Source organism: Rhinolophus ferrumequinum, chromosome 11 (assembly GCF_004115265.2).
Source record: "Rhinolophus ferrumequinum isolate MPI-CBG mRhiFer1 chromosome 11, mRhiFer1_v1.p, whole genome shotgun sequence".
NCBI classification, from domain to species: domain Eukaryota; kingdom Metazoa; phylum Chordata; class Mammalia; order Chiroptera; family Rhinolophidae; genus Rhinolophus; species Rhinolophus ferrumequinum.
The window spans coordinates 86595477-86615186 of record NC_046294.1 but is presented as its reverse complement, the minus strand read 5'-3'; the positions used below and the strand labels follow the sequence as shown (position 1 = coordinate 86615186).

The following is a 19710-nucleotide window of genomic DNA, read 5'->3' as shown; positions in this document are numbered from 1 at the left end:
GCCCCCTCCCTGCTAGAGGAAACGAGCTCCGTTCCCCACCCTCAGGTCCCCCAGCGACTCCACACTGGCTCGTATCAGCGCATAGAGCTACAGTGCCCCCTCGTGGCGTCTGCGGGGAAGAGCAGAGAGGCCGGGGAATCGGCTAGAGAGCAGCCCATAGATCTCTGGTTGGGTCCTGAATTCACCAGCCTCCTCGCCCCGCAAATCATCTCCCCTAGCCTGATGAAATCTAAACCAACCTTCCAGGGTAACTGCAAAACTCCTTCCTCTTGGAGCATGTCATCCACACGCCCACTCACCAGTCGCCATCACCATCCTGTGTTCCCGAGCGGCACGCCAGCCTTGACCGGCATGCTCCTGTCCCTCAGGGAGCACACTGTACCGGCAGCCTGCTCTGCTGGGAGGCGCTCGGGTCAGAAGTGAGGCTGCCTGAATGCGAGGTGGGGGCCAGGTGGGCAGAGGCCACTGCCACTCGCCAGGCCCCTAGTGAACGTTTACTGAATTGATGCCACTGCTGAGGGGAGAGGAAAAGCCTGGAGGAATCAAGGAACTGTTGTTCCCAATGGGCCTGCAGCGTGGCAAAGAGAAAGGTAGACCAGAGACCTGGAAAACAGAAGGCCCCTGCCCCACCCCCAGTCTCAACATCTACACCCAGAAAGGGGGAGAAAGCAGGGGACCAAGAACTGCATCTGGTTGTTTCTTTAATTGAATGCAAACTCTTTCGTAGAAAACAGAAATGCAACCATAGCGTGGAAATAGACATTAAACGGAGTTCTTAAAAAACATCCAGACCCATCTCCTCTCCTCAGCCCAAGGGAGAGCTAAAAACGAGTTGGGGAGAATAAAACACATTTCCATCTGGGAGGCGGAGGCCCGACCTGACCTCCCCAACCTTGGCATCTGGAATGGGCCGTGTAGGGCAAAGAGGCGCCCAGGACCAGAGCAGCCAGGGGTCCCAGAGCTGGGGCCACTCAGTGTAAACTCCAAGGTTTCATATATACGTATGTGTGTGACAAACACAGAACTTGGCTGAAGAAGGACGGAAACTTAGGAGCCAGCCCTAGGTCCTAGAGTGAGGCTGGAACCAGGGACATACAGGGAAATGTCATGTCCCTTTCTTGAGCCCCTTTCTAAGATAGGCACTGGGGCTCCACTGGTGGCCGTGGAGGAGGCAGGATGGGCTGGGCTCTTCGTATCCTCCCTCCTTCACCCTTGGCCATTCTTGGGTAATGTCAATGGCACTGAAAGGCCCCCAGCTGGGGCTTGGCAGGACTAAGAGCCTGGAGAGAAAAAGGAAGAAAAAGGGTGAGTTGCTTTTTCTTTCCAATCCTGGTGCCAGTGTCAGTCTGGAGGCTGACAGAATAGGAAGGTGACCTCCGAATTCAGCCCCTCAGATCAAAGGCCGTTCTCACATAGGGCTGACCCTCATTGCCGAAGAGCCAGCCAGGGACCTTCACAGGTCTTAGCACCAAAAGCCTGGCACCAGCTGGCCAGCCCCCAAAATTCTACACCCCCCATCTATCCTGGCTGACCAGAGTGGGCAGTGATGGCAGCCAGGTACAGCCTCAAAGAGAAGTGAGGCCCTGGTGCAGGACAGAGAGTTAGGCCCCAGACTGAGGAAGAAAGGGCTTTGGGGACCAGGCTGAGGGAGGGGGAAGGACGGGCAGAACGTCAGGCATGAGATGGGCAGGGCAACACTTTCCCCCTTCCTCCTGCAGAGGGACAAATGGAGAGAGTCAAGGACAGGGACCGCGGAAGGCCCAAACACTGAGAAGAAAGCAGCAATTTGGCCAGCATCAGGAGTCTCAGGGGAGCAGGCCTCCTCCCTGGCAGACAGCAGCTACAAGGTTCAAGGCCACTCCTGTGACTGTCCCAGGCCAAGCCTGGGCTCGGGCTCGCTGTCCCACAGCCACCCAGCCCTGGGCAGCAGGGCTGGGCCTCACACCCCTGGTGCTACAGAGGCTCCGGGCAGTGAGGCAGAGGAGCTCTGGGCCCCACAGGTGAAGCAAGGGGCCTGGCTCCCGCTAGAAGACATAGATCTTATCCCGCTGCACCGTGTCCAAGTCGTCGTCCAGTGTCAGCAACACCTGGGGGGTGGACGCTGAGTCAAGCACAGGAAACGGGACAGCATGCCCTCTACCTCACCCTCCCCACTGGGCCAGAAGAGTCTCACGTACCAGGAATGACCCAAACATGGCGATGGAGGAGAGGAAGTGCCAGATGTCGTGGTCGTCAAAGAAGTCAAGGAGGATGCAGTCCCGGTTGTGCTCCCGCGACTCGGCAGGGGTTTTCTGGGCAAGAACAGGGAGAGCTGCCTGCCCACATCGCCCTGGCAGCCCTGCTCCCTCCAGGGCCCTCCCAGTTCCCAGCCCCTGGAGGAGACCACCTTCTTCCTGCCTTGCCCCTTGCTCTCGTCTCCCACATCCAAGAATTGGCTGGTTCCAAATTTCTCCCTGCTTCTGCCCTCTCCATTGTTTCACTCTGATCCTCCTCCCCTCAGATTCCTCTTTCCTTTGACCTAAGAGCAGAGGGTTGTGATAACCTTGAGACACTAGAAGTCCACAAAGCCTCCTAACTCAGTCGCCGCCTTGGACCCTGCCTTCTGCTTAAATCAGGCCTCCAGGGCTCGTTCAGGCTCATTTTCTTTCTAATGCATAACTGGCAGGTCACAAACCCCTGCCCAAGCCTGGCAGTAGCCTTGTTCTGTGGCACTCAAGGTCCCCTGTGCTCTACCCATAACCTCTATCCAACACACACTGGCTGGACCTTACTCTGTCTGGGGGCTGTCTGTGCCACACGCTGAGGTCACGGAGATGACATGAAAGACCCGCCCTGCCCTCAAAGAGCTCACCGTCTTCACCTGGCTCCCAAAGTAGTACATTCACTAAGCCCCAAATCTGCCTCCGGTTCTGCCTCTGTATCGTTTGTTACACAGGCCCTTCCCCATCATCCAGGGTCTTTAAGGCCAAGAGTCAGGCCTGCCTCTTCCAGGAGCTTTCCCGGACCTCCTAACTCACAGAGGCCTCTGTCCTCTGCCCTTTGTGCCTTCCCGTGCCTGTCTTACCTATACCCCTCATCTTGTGTATCATATTGTAAACAGAAAGCCAGAATCTCACAGTCCTTTTCTTGAACTAGATTACAAGTGTGTCAAAGGCAGAGTTGGTTCGGATCACAGGATTGAAACCTGATCCATGGCAGGTGCCCAAGGAGGCAGAGGACAGAGCTGGCTTCAAACCCCAGCTGTGCCACTCACTAGCTCTGTGACTTTGGGCAGGTCCCTTAGCCTCCCTGAGCCTCAGCTTCCTTGTAAGTACAACAGGGACCCTTCATGCTGGCATGCTGAATGGTAGGAGAATTAAACAAGAAAGCTGCTGTGAAAGTGCTGGCCATGGAAGTGCTCACAACTTATGTTTGAAAAGGCCACGTGTGGGCTCAAAATGCACATGTGGGCAACTCCCCGCCCCGGCAGGATGACTGCTCACCTGCCAGGTGCTGAGTCCTTGGAAGAAGAAGAAGAGTGCAAAGCCCCAGACCACCGAGGTGCAGACGATGCAGAGCAGGGGGATGAGCTTGATCCTTTCCCCGCTGCGGAGCTGCGGGTGGGAGTGGGGAAGGGAAGAGCAGCCTGGGGGCCAGACCTCCTCCCGCCCCACGTCCTAGCCTGCCTGCATGCTGCTCTCCTGGTGCCTTTCCAGGCTTTCGGGAAGGCTTCTTGGATTCATACCATTACCTCATATAGTTACACAGCTCAACTTGTGCCCACGCCAGAAGCCTGGGGTCCTCACTGCTGATGTCCACCCCGGCTGGGCCTCCGTGTGTACAGAACCCTGTGCTGGCACGGGGTGCTAACCAGGCAGCTTTCTCTGTGTGCATGGGGCTCCTCTCACATCGGGTGGCATGAGGGTTCCCTGGGAAGCACTAGGCCCTCGGAGGCCCAAGCCTGCCACAGACTCGGGGAGCCCCACCTCCTCAACCTCTTCTGCATTGAACAGGGCTCTTACCAACAGTGGCTCAAAGTGCTACCCGTTTCATGGGCCATTCTTAGAATACGGAAGGTGTCAGTAAGTGGATATAGGACATAGTGTGTCCCAGGGGGCTAGCCTCTCCCCTCCTCAAACCTCCCCGGCAGATGGACAGAAGATTCTCCCTCCCTCTCAGTAGTACCCGGGCAGGCTGTGCCCGTCTGCCGCCCCAAAAGGCAGAGCAGCAGGCTCAGCCGCCCCACTCACCTTCATAATGATGTAGAAGGCAAAGTAAAGCAGCAGGTTGCAGATGCCGATGGCCAGTAAGTAGGAGGCAAAATCATTGGGGCGCATGATGAGCCCATAGGCGGCCCTGGAAGGAGTGAGGGAGGGCTGGTGATGTAGGGGCGGGCCAGGCAGCAAAACGGCTTGCCCTCGCTCCTGCCCCGTTTTTCTTATGATCTGGGTCTGCTTCAGAGGCCCACAGAAGACTCTAGAACCCCAGGTGCCAAAACCTCTCTTGTCGGCCCCCATTTCTCATGCCCAAAGCTGAGAATGTGTCCATGGCCCCCACGGCAGCCAGTGGCTGGCCAAGTCCTCAAGCATCCACCCAGCCAGGTGACCACAGACAGGGGCTCGACTTACAGTGACCAGTTGATAATGTTCCCCATGACCAGCAGCACCATACGGTCCTGGAGGGAAGCAGAAGCGTGGGGACTGAGACCGGGCAGGAGACAGGGAGAGAAGCGGGAGCAGGCCCAAGTCACTTGGTGCCCCCACCCCCACCAGAGGAAAGCGAGCAGGTGGAGGAGGGGGGCCTGGGGAGCGAGGCAGGTACCACGTAGAGCGGCCCGCTGCACTGCCGGATGCAGTCTGTGTAGAGCACGTGGAGGATGCGACGGCAAATCCCTGAGTCTGCAAGGAGAAGGGCAGGTACCCCTTGTTTCCCACACCCCTGGCCTGTGTCAGCTGAGAGGAACCAGGGCCTTTGGAGGCCACAGCTATGCCAAGGCCTCATCTAATTCTTCACCCAGTGATTCCTCCAGGCCCCCAGTGAGAGGGCAGAACCCAAAGGTCTCCTGTGATCCAGGCCCCCAAGGTCACCAAGCCCTCATCCCATGGGGCCCAGCAGGTCCTTTCCCCACGCCCTGCCCTGGACACACCCTCACCCAGCTTCCAGCGGCCCATGTAATAGAGCTGTATGCTGAGGAGCAGCGTGGAGATGATGTGAATGACCGAGAAGATAATCCAGAACGCCGTGTTCCCTTTGCCAAACACCTGCCGGGGGCCACGCAGGACAGGACTGAGGAGGCACAGAAGCAAGCTGCTCCCCTAGCCCGCCCTTCCTCAAGCAGAGCCAGGCTGCTGTTCAGCCAGGCCAGGGAAAGCACCTTAGGGAAGGAGCAGGATCTCTCCTGCAGGAGGCAGAGAGGGGGTGTGTGCACGTGCGTGTGTGAGCACACGTGCACCTTTCCTACAGGGCGAGCAGAGGGGGTCAGGGCCTCACCACACCCAGCACAGAAAAGAAGATGACGATGGCCAAGCAGGCGTAGGCACTGTAGGCACTGGCGTTGATGTCCGGGTGCCGCTTCTGGTAGAGTTTGAGCATGCACAGCCCGGCGATCATATACATGAATGACGTGTCTAGGGTGGGGGACGTGGACGAGAGCTTCAGCAACATCCACCGAGCCTCAGCACAGAACTCCCAGCCCCGACAATCAGAATGGAAGAGAGAAGCCCCACACCACCTCAAGGCCACAGAGCGAGCGGCTGGCGGGCTGACACTTGACTCTCCGTCCTTTAACTGCCCCTGCCACACCATACTGCCACCCACTGGCTGTCATCCACAGCCTGACTTCCCCTGACAAGACAACTTAGTCTGAGCACCCTGAAATCAGGGAACATATCTTAATTATCTTCGTTTCCTCAGTGCTCGCACATGCTTTCCCATAGGAAAGGCTCAACAGGTGAATGAAATAGCATCCAGATGCCTATTCTCCATAAACTAGGCTGCGTGTGCACAGGTAATGCAGCCGTGGAGTAACCTGTGTGGCTGAGTGTTGGGGATATCTGTGGATGACATGGGAACAGAAGACTCAGGGAGGTCCCTGCCCCAGGTTCGCCAGGGAATAGGGAGGCCCGCTCACCAAACTGGAAATTGGTATAGTTGGGGCAAACGTGATAGCAAGCACTCAGCAACCCCTCCATCATCAGGGCTGTACCCATGGCATAGAACAGGCCAAAGTGTTTGGGGATCCCACATTCCTGTTGGGGAGAAAGAAAAGGGAAGGGAGAGAGGAGGTAAGATGGGAAGGGAGAGGGAGATTGTGAGAGAGGGGGATGTGGGTAGAGTGGGCATGTAGGCAGGACTGAGAAGGGCAGGGCTGGGTGGGGCAGGGCTGCGCTGGGCCACGCCTTCTAGAGTCTGGAGGGGGGCCATCAGTGGGCAGGCAGGTGCTCCTCACCAGGGCGTAGAGGTCATTACGCAGCAGGGCTCGGTTGTGGTTGATCTCCCGCTGCAGGATGATGAGTAAGAAGAGAAGCCCCAGCAGGATGTACCCCAGGTTGCTGAGAATGTTGTTGAAGGCGCTAGAAGAGGTGGCACAGGACACATTGCCTCGGCCTCACACTCCAGCCTCTTCCCCACCTGAGGGGTCAGTCGCAGAGCCCCTGGACACTTTCCGGGTTCACCTTTTCCCTAGGAAAAGGGCCTCCCCAGACAATCCCCACCTGAGGTTGCCCAGTGGGTGGGCACAGAGGAAGTTGTAGTAGCAGATGTCCTGATTCCCTGTGACATTCACCACCTGCAGCAGAGAGTGGGAGCAGGAAGGGGGCTGCTAGAGCACGGAACTCAGCCTGCTGCCCAGCCCACACCGTTCCAGCCCGTCCCATTCTGCCATGGATAGGAAATGCCACCACAGGCAGTAGTCAAGTCCTCCTTTTGGCACAGTCGCCCCTTACTGGGTGTGTCTGAACACCCTGGGGTGTGACCCAGTACAGAGAAAAGGGAAAGGAAACCTAGACTTACAAAGTCGCAGGACTTGTTTCGTGAATGCCCACAAGAACCTGGGGAAGGTGCCATCATTGATACTGTGCTATCTCCATTTTGCCATGGAATAAACTGAGGCTCAGGGCGGTTCACATGACTTGCATAAGGTTATCCAGCTGGTGAGGCAGAGCTGGGATTTGAACCCAGGTCCTGTGACCTCAGATCTGTGCTGGCGGCAGAGCCCCAGGATGGGAGGCTCTACACTCAGGGCAGTGACCCAGACTTGGGGGAAGGGGAGCCTGCAGTTCTGGGAGGGCACTCAGCACGGGCCCAGGGGAGCCAGCCCACCCCCCACTCACCGTCTGGTAGGTGATCACCAGCTGCACCACAGGAAGCGCATAGAAGACGGCAATGGTGGCGATGTTCCTGAGGAGTGGGAGGGCAGTGGCCAGGTGGCAGGACCCGAGAAATGGCCACACCACCTGCCAATCACAGGAAGCCCCCCCCCACCCCATCCACTCACCAAAAGTAGATCTGGTACTTTTTCCGCAGAACCCGTTTGTCCTTGCGTGCCAGGTCGGCCACATAGAGGTATTGCTGGGGAGAAGCTGGAGTGAGCCCCTTTTCGACTGCCTGGAGAGGCCCCTCTCACCCAGGTGAGAGAAGCACAGGAGGGGCCAGGACGGGTGGGCAGGGTTCTTGGCCATTCTAGTGCTGCTGGCCAATCAGCCCAGAAGGGCTGGGAATCCAGTCAGTTCCCCTGGAATCTGTCCTGCCCCAGCTGAGCTCTTTTTCACCCCAGGGGGATGATATACTGAGGCCTGAACACTGAACCTCCCTTCCTTGGGGAACCCCTGACCAGGGCCAGCCCACAAGGTGTCAGACCTTGGTGCGAATGACATTCTTGTCCGATTCGATGTCGGTCAATGTGTCATAATCATCCTCCTCCACAGAGCTCATGGAGTCCAGTCGTGGTCGCGTGCCCACAGGGTCAAGGGAACGGTCTGAGGAAGGCAGGACGGAAAGGTTGCCCAGTGGGCAGAGCTCGAGGTCTGTCTCCACCCACCTGGAGCAACTGTCACAATTACTGGGCAGTGGGAAGAGGCAAACTGTGGGCTCAGAGCAGGGGCGGAGGTAGGCTCAGGCCCGGGCGGAGGGATCAGTGCTTCTAAGTCCTTGAGGGGAACCAGGGAGGACTCTGCAAAGAGGCCGCCAAACAGGGACTGCTCGAGCCCTGGCCCCCCTCACTGAGCTAAGGCTTCCAAGCCAGGACACTGAGCAGACCCCAGGTCCCGGACTCAAGCAGCAGAATTTGGCAGAAGTCATGCTGATTAGAAGGCACCCAGCCATGGGGATGTCTGAGAAGACACCCCACTGGGTAAAGACCAAGTGGGCCCTGGGGTGCAGGCAAGGCTGAGAGGCTGCCTCTAGGAAGAGCACCTGCTGCTTTAGCCTGTGCTTTTTTTGTGCCTTCAGAAGCTTCCTCCTGTGACCCTGTCTGACCCCAGAGGCCAGGTCATGACCCCCCTGCCCATGAGCCCTACCCCAGCAGGCCAGGGAGTGAGGGAGCTGGTAAGCATGGCAGCAAACCAGAACCTCTGGCCCAGGGGTAGCTGGGGTGTCAGCCTAGCAGCATCAGAGGCCAGTACCTGCTTATTGCAAAAGACACAAGAGCTGGCAATTATTGGCATTAGATGGGAAAGCCATGCACAAAGCAGCTTTCTGGCCCCAGAGCCTACCGGCTCCAGTCAACCACCCTGGCAGGAGCTGATTGGCAGAGCAGCGCCCCCCGCCCCCCACATCTACCCATGGCAATGCACAGCTGCCGCATCTGGCCAAAGGGGAGGCGCCGCTTGAACTGGTCGTGCCCTTCAAAGGAAAGGGAAAGTTACCAGGGAAATGGGGCCAAGGAGGAAAGACAGAGGGAGGAGGGGGAGGGAGATAGCAGGCCCTTCCCTGTCCCAGCATCTGGCAGAAGAGGCTACCACCCACCATCGGGTGTCACCCAGCCAGCACCAGCCCTGCACCACACGGCTTGGCCTACCGGGCCCACTCACCCTGGTAACTGTAGGAGAGATCCCCCGTGCTCATGCTGTCAACCAGACCCTCGGTGGACCCGGAACAGTTGTCTGCAGAATGGTAAGTGGTGTGGACAGACCTCAGGTAGGGGAAATGCCGGATCCATCCCCAAGGGGCTCTGAGGGGGCTGGCTGCCAATCTGCCACCTTGAAGGTGGCAGTGTCAGGAAACGTGGTTGTGAGTGGGCCAGCACAACCTCTGGCGTTGGCACATACCAAAGGAGCCGTAGTTGTAACCCTCATAAGGGGAGCTGCCAGGGAAGGAGTTGGCCAGGACCCGAGGGTGACCTGCAATGAGAAGTCAAGTTCCCCTTAGCCCTGGAAGTAGAGAGAGGCCAAAGCCAGGGAGAATAGAGAAGGAAGAATCCAGACAAACAAGACAGATACAGAGCGGCCGTGGCGGCAGCAAAGAATAAGCACCCATCCCAGCAAACATCTGGCCGCATCCCACCACCACCATCTGCCTCGACCTCCCTCCCATGTGTGTCCCCAGTGGAAACACTCGCCACCTTTTGTCCTCCCTGAAGAGAGAAAAGTCAAGGAATTGATGCATCTAAATTACCAGCATCAAGAACAGACAGCATTGGCCTGCCCAGGTCCCACTCAGACACCCCTTGTGCTTCCCCTCCCTCCCCAACTCTGGACTCCAGCTCCTCTGCCCACAGCACCTGGAGCTTACCAAGGAGAGAAGCTGAGAGAGAAGGTCCCAAGCAGGAGAGAGGATAGAAAGAGAGCGAGGGACGGAAGAAAGGGAGAGAGAATGAAAGGTTAATAACCCCCGAGACTGTGAGCTCCATTGTCTGAGGCAAACAGACAGTATAGCTAGACCCAGAGAACGAATCAAGTGGCAGCCTTTCAGACAGGTATGTTAGGGATTGATAGGCACAATACCCTAGCCCCACGTCCATCTGTAGTGTTACTCCCGATCTGAATATCCAGAAGCCCCCAGAAAGCCTCCTCCAACCTCCAAGGGAACCATCCACCACTATCCCCTCCAAAAGAAAAAGCAAACTCTGCCCTCCCACCCAGGCCCTCTGCAGGTACCACTTTCTGGGCAGATTCGGTCCACAGCCACCAGAAGGGTCTTCTTCCTCTGCCTGCAGGGAGAGAATCCAGAGGCAAACCAGAGGGGCAGGACAAGGAGCCCTCCTATGCTGGGCTGGCCTGCCTTCCACCATCTCCACCCCATCACCCTGTCCTTCATCCATGATCCTAGGGTTCTCCCAGGTTGGGAAGCAATGTGAGGTCTCCGTGCTTGGGAAGAAGGTCGAGGGAAGATGGTGTTTCCAGAGGAGAGGCCCCTGGACCACAGACCCTACCAGGGGCCTGCTTCCCTCTGCCCTGTGGATGGTGTGGGAGATGACACACAGCCAGCTCAGATCCTGCCAGGCCGTCTCCCCCACATCTCCTGCCCTACCTACCCCAGAACAGCGGAGGGCCCAGCAGTTCCACTTTACCTCCAGTTCTCCCAACAGGCCAGGAGGATGGTCAGCAGGTAGAAGGAGAGAAATATGCCCAGGCAAAAGAGCATCCCACCTACATAGGCCTCAGCTGTGGGGAAGGAAGCAGGAAGGTGAACAGACCGATCATGGCACACAGGGCCCAGCCAAATCCCTCACACTGCTTCCCTCAAATGTAATGACCATGCCAGTGTGAACAACTCGTCGGTCCTCAGATATGCCAAACTGTGACATAATGCCTGTGTGCGCTCATGTTGCTCCCTTGGCAAGAACTCTTTCCTCTACTTCTTCCTCAAAAACTCCATCTTAACTTAACCTTCAAAACCCAGTTCAGGCACTAGGTCCTCTCGGGAGCTTTCTCTGTCATGCGTTCCCAGTGACCTGTCCTTTGCTCCTCAGAGCTCTCAGCACAGCAACAGGCTCCTGTCCCTCGAGCCAGGCGCTCCCTAAGGACTGCAGCTGGAGCACAGCACCTGGCACACAGAAGGTGCTCAATAAATATTTACTAAATAAAGAATCCGTAAAGGAGACGCACTTCTTTCCCCTCCCATCACAGTCTCTTCTTTTTATCTTATACTTTCCAGTTTACAAAGGGCTCCATTCCATCATTCAGTAAATATTGACTGAGCATGACTAAAGGGCCTGGTACTTTCCTACTAATTTTGTGCTAAACCTCACAACTTAGTGAGTGAGACTAATGGGATAGATCCTATTATCCCTGTTATAGAGATGGGGAAACTGAGGCCCAATGAGATTACACTGCTCCGAAGCGTCACAGAGAAAACTAGAACTCGTACTTCATTCTTTAGTCATGGACTCTCTGTACCAAGTTATAGCGGACTCACCTCCTGGCCCTCCCGTCGTGAAGCCTACCAAGAACACGCCCCTTCCCTACCCTGTCAGCCTGCTTGAGTAGGCTTCCTCACACTTCCTACCCAGGTCTGAGAGAAAGAGCCAGAGGCCAGTCCATCCCCACTATGTCACCCACTCACATGTGACTGCTCGAGACACCAGCACTGACAGGGTTTTCTGGCGGTGCCCTTGATCGACCGGTTCATCTAGAAGTAAAATGTCAAATTGGCAAACAAACGGCTGCCTGGAGCTTGGCTACAGTTAGGGGGAGCAGGCGTGGGAGGGTCTGGGGCCAAAACCCCATACTCCATCATGTACACCAATCAGTCATGCAGGTTCTTCTACCTCCCAGGAAGTAACCAAGACCTCCCGATCCCCAGCCGCGCCCGGGCACAACATTACCTTCTACAAAAGGGTAGAAAGGCAAGGAACCGCCACAGGCCTGGTCTTCTGTCTTCACCACCACCACCACATAGAAGCTGTTGCTGGGGAAGTCTTTGCGCTGCAGGATTATGATGATGATGGCGATGACTAAGCATCATCATCGTCGTATCAGCAATCGTCATCACCATCCCCATCCTTTGCTGAATAACTACTTTGGGCCAGACATTATGCTGAGCTCTCTTCACATATGATTTTACTTAACCCTCCCAAAGATCCGTCTGAGATCAGTACTGTCGTTATCCCTGTTGGACAGTCTCAAAAGTTAGCTTAGGGTCACACTGCCAGTTAAGGGGTGAAGCCAGGATTATCTGACTCCAGAGCCCAAACTCTCAACCTACACAGGTGACCAAATGTGCGTGTGCCCCACCATCATGGAACCCATGGGTTGGGCATCAGCCAGGGAAAAAGTGGAGGGACCACATTGCTTCCATCAGTTACAGGACTGAATGTCGCGAGGTAAACACATGGCCGCCCCCTCCCTGCCCCCAGCATAGGCTTGAGCCTTCGCTAAGAGCAGGCACAAAGCCTCAGCCAGGGCCCCTTTCCTCCTCTCCTTGCTGTCATTACCGTGAATGAGGTAGATATAACAGCCAGAAAGGGTATGCTGCTCTTTCCTGTCCCCAAAGGCTACTGGGATTATGACTCACTCTCACATACTGTGTCAGGGGACCGAAAGTCTCAGAGACTGAGGATGCAGGACTCAGTCTTATGGGTAGAGGAGGAATGGGGCAGGGAAAAAGGAGCAGGGCTTTGGAAAGCTAACCACTGGCCACATCGCCCACAAGCCCACATGCATTTCCTACCTGCACAGTGATGGCTGCCTTCTTGGTCATAGTCTGGTACATGCCGATGAAGGCGACATTGTTGTCTAGGTCATAGACGGGGCACTACAGAGGAGGAGGGGAGAGGTAGATGCAGGGACCTGGGGCCTGCCCCCCTCTGTAGAAGCCCTGCTACCCGCTGACGGAGTGTAAAACGACAGCACACTTACCAGGACATCCTGGATAGAGATGACTGAGCAGGGGAAGGCCTTGTTGGAGGTCACTTTGACAATCACCGAGTCCACTCCCTCTGGGAACTCATACTTGAAGTACTGAGAGCAGAAGAAGGGTGGCAGGGAGAGCCCTGTGTCATGAGGATGCTCTCTCTGCCCCTCTAGAAGGGAACAGTGTGAATTCCCTTAGGGTTGGGCAGTGGAGGCGCTCTAGGAAGACAGGTCTTAAACATAAGCAGCCCCATTTTCTGTATACACTCCCCTTGACCTCAGCTGGGCACTCAGGACAGTGCCCGAGAGGCAGCCAGATCCCACGTCTCTGTACTTCCCGTGCTATCTGCCCCTTACCACCTTGGAGCCAGAGCCTCTGTTTCTAGAGTCCCTCCAGGGAGAGCCCAGCCAACTTGAAACTCATGGCAAAAACCACCAACGACTCCCATGTTCAAGTTCACCATTTCTCCTCTTGAGGGGCAACCAATAGGGGGATCTTACCTGAGGCTGGGCTGCTGTGGTATTGAAGCTAAACTGCTCCCCAGTCCTGCAGGACAGAGAAGAGTCCCCCATGGTTACTCCCAGAGCTTGGGAAGGAGGTCAGACCTATGGTCTCCTAACTGTCCCCTGCAGACCTGAGCACAAAGTCGTCCATTCGGTTGACCCGGAGCTGGTACGTGGTGTTCACTGGTGACAGGGTGGACACGTCCACGTAGAAGAACTGGATCTCAGACTCATTCTTAGTGGGGGGCTGACACAGCGTTCGTTCCACCTTTTGATAGAGGTACTTGCGCTGATACCTATGGCCCGAAGCAGAGAGTCGAGATGTGACTACTGTTCCAAGCAGCATGCCACTTTCGGGGAGCAAAGCCCCAATTCTTCCACTCTGGTCTCTACCACCCTCCTACCCCTACCCCCGCTAGGCTGACAGATTCCAGGCTGGCTGGTTTGGCCCTCACGCCATTGATCAACCTCCTGGTCCTGGGGAGGGGGAGGAGAAACAGGGGGGCTCCTGGGTGGTCTGAAGCCCCAGATAAGGACGTGGGTGAGGCTCTGGGCAAGGCCTTGGCCTAGGCCTACCCCTTCCCTGATCCCCGGTCCTACTCACAGCCCTCGCAGGATTAGGGGCACCTGGAAGGATACCACCGCCTCCTTCTGCCGAACCACGAACAGCAAAGGAGCCCCCTTCTGCTTATTCAGTACATTCACGGACACACGCACGCCTTCTGTCTGTAGAATGAGATGGAAATGCCCCCCAGTTAAGCCACTGGTGACTCTCCCTCCGCCACCTGGGACACACGGCTCTAGAAACTGTGAGCCCTGCCCCTCTTATGCCAACTGCATTGTTCTTCTCCATCCTGGTCAGACTGGGAAGCTATACGTTCCCCTTCTTCTGCCAGAGCAGCCCCCAGTTTCCAGGAGGGACTAGTGCTAACTTAGAGGAGTCTTCATGGAAGAGGCTAGTTCCTAGAGGGCAGGTGCCAGCAGGGCACCAGGACCCAAGCAACTGCAGGAACTCACTTCCTGACAGGAAACACAGTGGCAATCTCAGGCCTCTCTAGGATATCCCATTCCTATCTGTGTTCATGGGATACACACACACAGACACAGGAGGGCAAGAAATGCTCCTCAGCTTTCTTCCTTGTGAGCCGGAAGTTCCAATTCAACAACTAATACGGGGGTTGGGGGGTGGACACACAGGGACTGTTGTGAGCTAAGAAAACCAAACTCTATCCCTAGGTCTGACCAAGGGATAGGGCTCGGGAGAAGTCACTTCACATCTCGGAGCCTCAATTTCCCCCTCTATAAAATGGAGATACTCTCACTCTATGCGCTATGGAGGAAAGTATATAGGACAGCAGGAGTTTACATGAAAAATAAAATTACATAAATCCTGTGAATCTTGTTATGGGCTGCTGAAACCTGAGCCCTAGGGCAGCGTTTCCCAGAGAGGTAGAGGCCACAGCTCTCAGGGTAACTCCAGAGATGGGGAAAAAGGGAAGAAAGTACTTGCAACAGGAGATCAAGCTTTAGAGAACCAGACTGAAGGCAGATCCTGGCCTGTTATAGAACCCAAATCCCTCCCCATCCAGAAAAATAAATTAGATCCCCATTCTCAACTCCACTGCTTCTCAGTAAATGCAGTCATGGAGAGAGCTGGGCAAGAGACCGTACAGCCAGGCTACAAGAAGTCTCCAAATTGCAGCTCTAGACTTCCGGTACCTAGCTATGCTCATGTTCAACTCCTGGCTAAGGAAGAAATGAAAGTGAAATCAGGGTGAGAGAGATTCTCCACAACAGACAAATTCCCTCTCTCCCCCCACCCGACGTGAGGTTAACCTCATCTGTGCCACCTTCCATGTACCAGGCCAGCGGGCTTCCGAAGGCTGGAAGAGGACTGGGAAGGCCCCAGCAGTCCCAACAGCCTGAGAAGTCCAGCATTCACCTCCCTGGGGAGTCTCAGCTCTAAGTTGCCTGGGCAGAGCCTTTCGGTTAGAGCCTGTCTCATGCCCCTGGGGTTTTCTGGGCCAAGGCCAGCACCGAGCCTGCTTCCTCTTACACGCGGACCCCACAGCTATCACATTCTGGTTTTGGGCAGGGAGCAGGTCAGTCTTGCTCAGACCACATCTGGTGGAAAGGAGGGAGTCAAAGAGAAGATGGGAATGAGGTTCAGAACCTGTCCAGTGGGAGCTTCAGCCACACAATGGTGGCAAAGGAAGGAGGACTGGTCAAGAGGGTCCAGGGTGTTTCTGGGAAACTGGAACCCAGTCGGGCTCCTGCTTCATCGTTCCTACGGGATTCACAGACCGGCCTAGCTCTGGCTGCTCACCCACTCAGCCCCAGCCCCAGTCCAGCCCCATCCCTCACCCGGTTCCGGGTCACAGTGTGGTTGAAGGTGTAGATGTTGACCAGCTCGCTGTTGACCTCATCCACGTAGGTGCGTTCAAACTCGGCGTCTTTCTGCGAGACATTCTTGGGCCCCAGAATCCCCAGATGGCTCTCGACCAAGGCCACCAGGAGCGCCAAGAAGGGCAAACCCAGAGCGAACATGGCCCTGGCAGGGCGGCAGGGGCAGCGGTAGAGGTGGTGGCGGCGGCAGAGACAGGCAACAGGACACCTCCGGGACAGGTTGCGGCTCCGGCCGCAGCTTCCAGCATCTCACCAGGACCAGAACTTTAACCCCGGCCTGAGATTAGGAAACGTCCCCTCCCTGGAACTGCACAGACGCTCCCAGAGGCCCGGGAGGGAAGGGGGCAGCGGGGAGGGGGAGGGGAGAGTGTGGGGTACCGGCTCCGGGAAGGGGTCCCAGCTCACGAGAGGCCGAGCACGGCCCGGAGACCCTGCGGCCGCCCGCCGGGGCGGGGAGCGAGGGAGCGGCTGGTTGCTGGGAGCCTGGAGACGCCGGGAAAGGGGAGGGAGGAAGGATGGGGAAGCCGGCGGCCGGGCGGCCGCGAAGGGAGGAGAGTCTGAGGGTGAGGGGCGTGATAGTTGGTAGCCACCAGACGCCGCGCGGCCCAGCGAGTTTTTCTGGGATGCGGGCCCTTTAAGGGCAAGCAGGCGCGGCGACTCCGGCTCTCGGAACTCGGGAAAGTGTGCGGCGCCGCGTAGCAGTAAACAGCGGAGCAGCCGGCCCGCCGGCTGACGTCAGGAGAAACTGACACAGATTTAAAGGGCCAGGTTCCGTATTGGGCCTTAAAGGGGCCGCATTCTCCCGCTGGAAGCCTTCAACTCCTATCCCTCTACTGCCTCCTCTTTCGTTATCCTGCCCCTCTCTGGAAGCTCACTTGAGAATAGACGGATGTTTCCGTGAAGGATCTCCAAGTGTCGGATTCTTGTTAACAAATTCTTCTCTCCGCTCAAACTTAGGGATGGGATTCCCCCCACCCCCCACCCCCGACTCCCATGCCCACTGCCATTATCACTAACATCCTCCACCCCTGGGCCATTTTTTTTTTTCTCCTGGGATCTTAAGAAACGAAGAATGAGGAAACAGCATGGTCACACTGCCGCCCTGCCGGTGGAGGGATAGCTGACGCTGAACTGCAAATGGAACCCATGTGAATTCTCACTTCCCCTTGCAGAGAGGCCTTCAAGATTGCCGGGCTTTCTCCTCTTCTCTCAGAGACAGCTACAAAGCTCATGAAAGATAGTGATTTTCAGTGTAAATTGGTGAAAACTTTTCTACAAATTATTTTGTCACTGTTTCAAAAAGCTTAAAGACCTTTATACTCTTTGAGCCAGTAATTCCGCCTCTAGGACTCTATCCTAGGGAAATACAGATAAAACTGTGCGGGCAGCTGTCCTTATCACTGTGATAATTATAATATAAAGCATAAAGAAAACAGCTTAAATGTCCATAATGAGGAAGTGGTTAAATGCACTATTATCACACAGCCATCAAAAAACGATGCTTAAGACTTTAAGGGACATGTAAGCAGAGAATTCACAACGTCACACTACATAAATACTATGGTTTCCAATTACATAGACATGTATTTAAAAAGTTGAAAAAAAATCATAAAATTTAGCAACAATTATCTTTGAATTACATACAGCTGGTTTTTAAAATAACGTATCATTTTCCTTTAATTCCAAAACTATAGAAAAGTACCCGCCAAAAGAAAAAAACAATTGCTGTATTGTGGGTGGTTTCTCATTTTTTTTATACCTTTTAAAAATTTATAAATTCAAAAAAAATTTTTACAAATTTTATACAATGAACATGAATTTCTTTTACAAACTAGATATTGTACCAGACCAACTAGATATGTTTAAAGAAAAAGAAATGTACTATGTCCACCTCCATCAGACACCCTGATGAAACCACCCGCGCCAGCGGCTTGTCAAAGTTCTCTCTCTCACAAGATTCCAGCAGTCTCAGCCCCTGCCCATGCCTCACTACCTGGGCATTGTTCCAATGAGAACTTTTTTACTATGACCAATTATAATTATTTATTCATTTCTGTAATAAATATCGAATGGGCACCTACTATGTGCCAGGTACTGCCCTGTTTATACTGGGCAAATGGTGAGTGGGAGAATTAGACCTGGCCCCTGTCCCAGCATTCATACTTGAGGATGAAGCCCAGAGGCAAGCTGCAGGGGCTCGAGAACCCTAGAAAGTCAGATCAAAAGAGATCAAAGAGAACCTTAGCAGACTCCTGAGCAAACCCCTCATTTTACAGATAGGTGGAGTGAAGGCCAGAAAAGGTCAGCTCATGAATACCTCACTAGACTCAAGTCTCCTGAGCTTTGGCCAGTCTCCTGAGCTTCTTTCCAGCACATCTAAACAAACCTGAATTGGAGGACCCTCAGGATAACACGAGGTACCCAGTTTGGAGAGTCAATGTAGGATTTCCATGTTGCAATTGGACTTTACTTTCTCCCTCATCATGATCCTCCTCATCTTGCCAGTAAATCTGGAACTCTAAGAAATACTCACACCGAGCTTGAGCTCCCCACTTAACCTGATGTTAAGTAACGGGTCTACCATGTGCCAGGAACTTTCCTGGGAGTTGTGAGAGCCAGAAGTTGAGGCTCACAGAGTCTGCTATAGGCTGGTCGGTGCTGTGACTGTATTGAATAAGCCCAGGCTGGGGGTGGGGAGTCCAGGGAGAAGCATTCCAAGTCTAGCTCTTAGGCTTTGGGGCAAAATGTGCCTCTAGGCCTGTTTAATAATGCACATCCAGACACTACTTACAGTTATTGAATCACAGTCTCTGAGGGATGGAGCCCAGGAATCTGTATTTTAGCAAGTACTCCAGAAGTTTGCTATGGACAATGAATTTTGAGAACCATCGCTTTGGGGCCAACAACTATGAACTATCAATATTTGTTTGCTCCCTTTCTCCTGGCAATTCTTGGGAGAAATCTATTCAAATAAACCCAGAAGGGATCCTTCCCTTTTGCAAGGTCTCAAGGGCTTAACCTTTGACTCCTCAGCACCATGAGTGTTCAGACAGGATAGGAGGGCAGCAGCTTTTCTCAGGTCCTTTCCTCAGCTTTGCTGCCTCACGCCCCAGGGAGGGAAGTACAACTCAGTTGTGAATAGGCCCCTTTCTTTGGTCTGGCAGCCCTGAGAGGAGAGAAGGCCTTTTTGTTGTTGGCAACAGTCAGCATAAAAGAAGGGCAGTGCTGGGTCTCAAAGCCAGACTCCTGAGTGCAAAGAGATGTCAAGGTCTCAGGGCTGCCCCCTCAGCCCTGTGCACAAGCTACTGCATTCTCCCTGCATTTTATTATATAAAAATTCCAACCCCAGCCTTGGTGATGAAGGGGGCAGGGTAGGGTCACAAGGCTCAGATGACTTCCTTCTATTCCCTGTGGGCCACCCTTCAGAGCCTGAGTACAGAAAGGACCTAGGAAATGGGACCCTTCAGCAGGGAGCTGACAAGGTACCCAGCATTCCATGGTTCCAACTCCTTTTTAAGCTGCGGGATTTTTGAGATTTGGAGCAAGAGGACAGGAAGAAAGCCTCCACTGGCTCAGAGGTATTGTTAACATGACCTTAATACTGCACCAGGAACAGGATACTGTAAGAATGACAGTAAATAGCTTAGCTGAGTCCCATTAGGTAATTTAGAAACCTGGGGGTAAGGAAGTGGTCATGTCTGTGGGTGGGGGGCAGAATCAAATCAGACCTTTTAGAATTAAGTAATGCTGGAACTTCAACCCAGAAAAAAAGGTTGCAAAACCAACCCTTCTGAAGGAAATGAAGTTTCCTGTTTTCATTGTGACCATAAAAAGGGCTCAGTGTTATCTACTTGGAGTTCAAATAGAATTGTCCTGGACATTGGCAGCCTCGGCAGCAAGAGCACAGCACTTCTTTCTATCACGCAAGTTCTGTTTTTTCTCAAGGCTGCCCTCGTGTCTGGTTCTCTCTCCTTCAAGGACTGTGAAAACTGGATGCATATAGACTGAGCATCAGCTAAAGACACAGCAT

General features: G+C 54.6%; 1 protein-coding gene across 6 annotated transcripts; it reads right to left on the bottom strand.

The window, feature by feature from the left end:
* Positions 1–688: 688 nt before the first annotated feature.
* SIDT2 (SID1 transmembrane family member 2) lies at positions 689–16385 on the bottom strand. 6 transcript variants are annotated; one of them, XM_033120262.1, is made up of 28 exons: positions 15639–16384; positions 13879–14000; positions 13406–13570; positions 13272–13317; positions 12777–12878; positions 12589–12672; positions 11744–11843; positions 11482–11547; positions 10487–10580; positions 10074–10126; positions 9709–9720; positions 9246–9317; positions 9009–9080; positions 8758–8820; positions 7837–7955; positions 7475–7548; positions 7311–7377; positions 6693–6766; positions 6428–6551; positions 6110–6227; positions 5470–5606; positions 5132–5240; positions 4801–4877; positions 4608–4654; positions 4230–4335; positions 3483–3593; positions 2178–2291; positions 689–2087 (listed from the first exon to the last, which is right to left on the bottom strand). In XM_033120262.1, exons 1-28 carry the CDS (start codon positions 15819–15821, stop codon positions 2025–2027), a joined length of 2574 nt encoding a protein of 857 aa, XP_032976153.1. In that variant the 5' UTR covers positions 15822–16384; the 3' UTR covers positions 689–2024. The 6 variants fall into 6 exon arrangements, with proteins under 6 accessions (XP_032976153.1, XP_032976158.1, XP_032976154.1 ...); XM_033120267.1 differs by lacking the exon at positions 9709–9720 and having other exon boundaries at positions 15639–15924; XM_033120263.1 differs by lacking the exon at positions 8758–8820 and having other exon boundaries at positions 15639–15821.
* Between the last annotated feature and the right edge of the window lie 3325 nt (positions 16386–19710).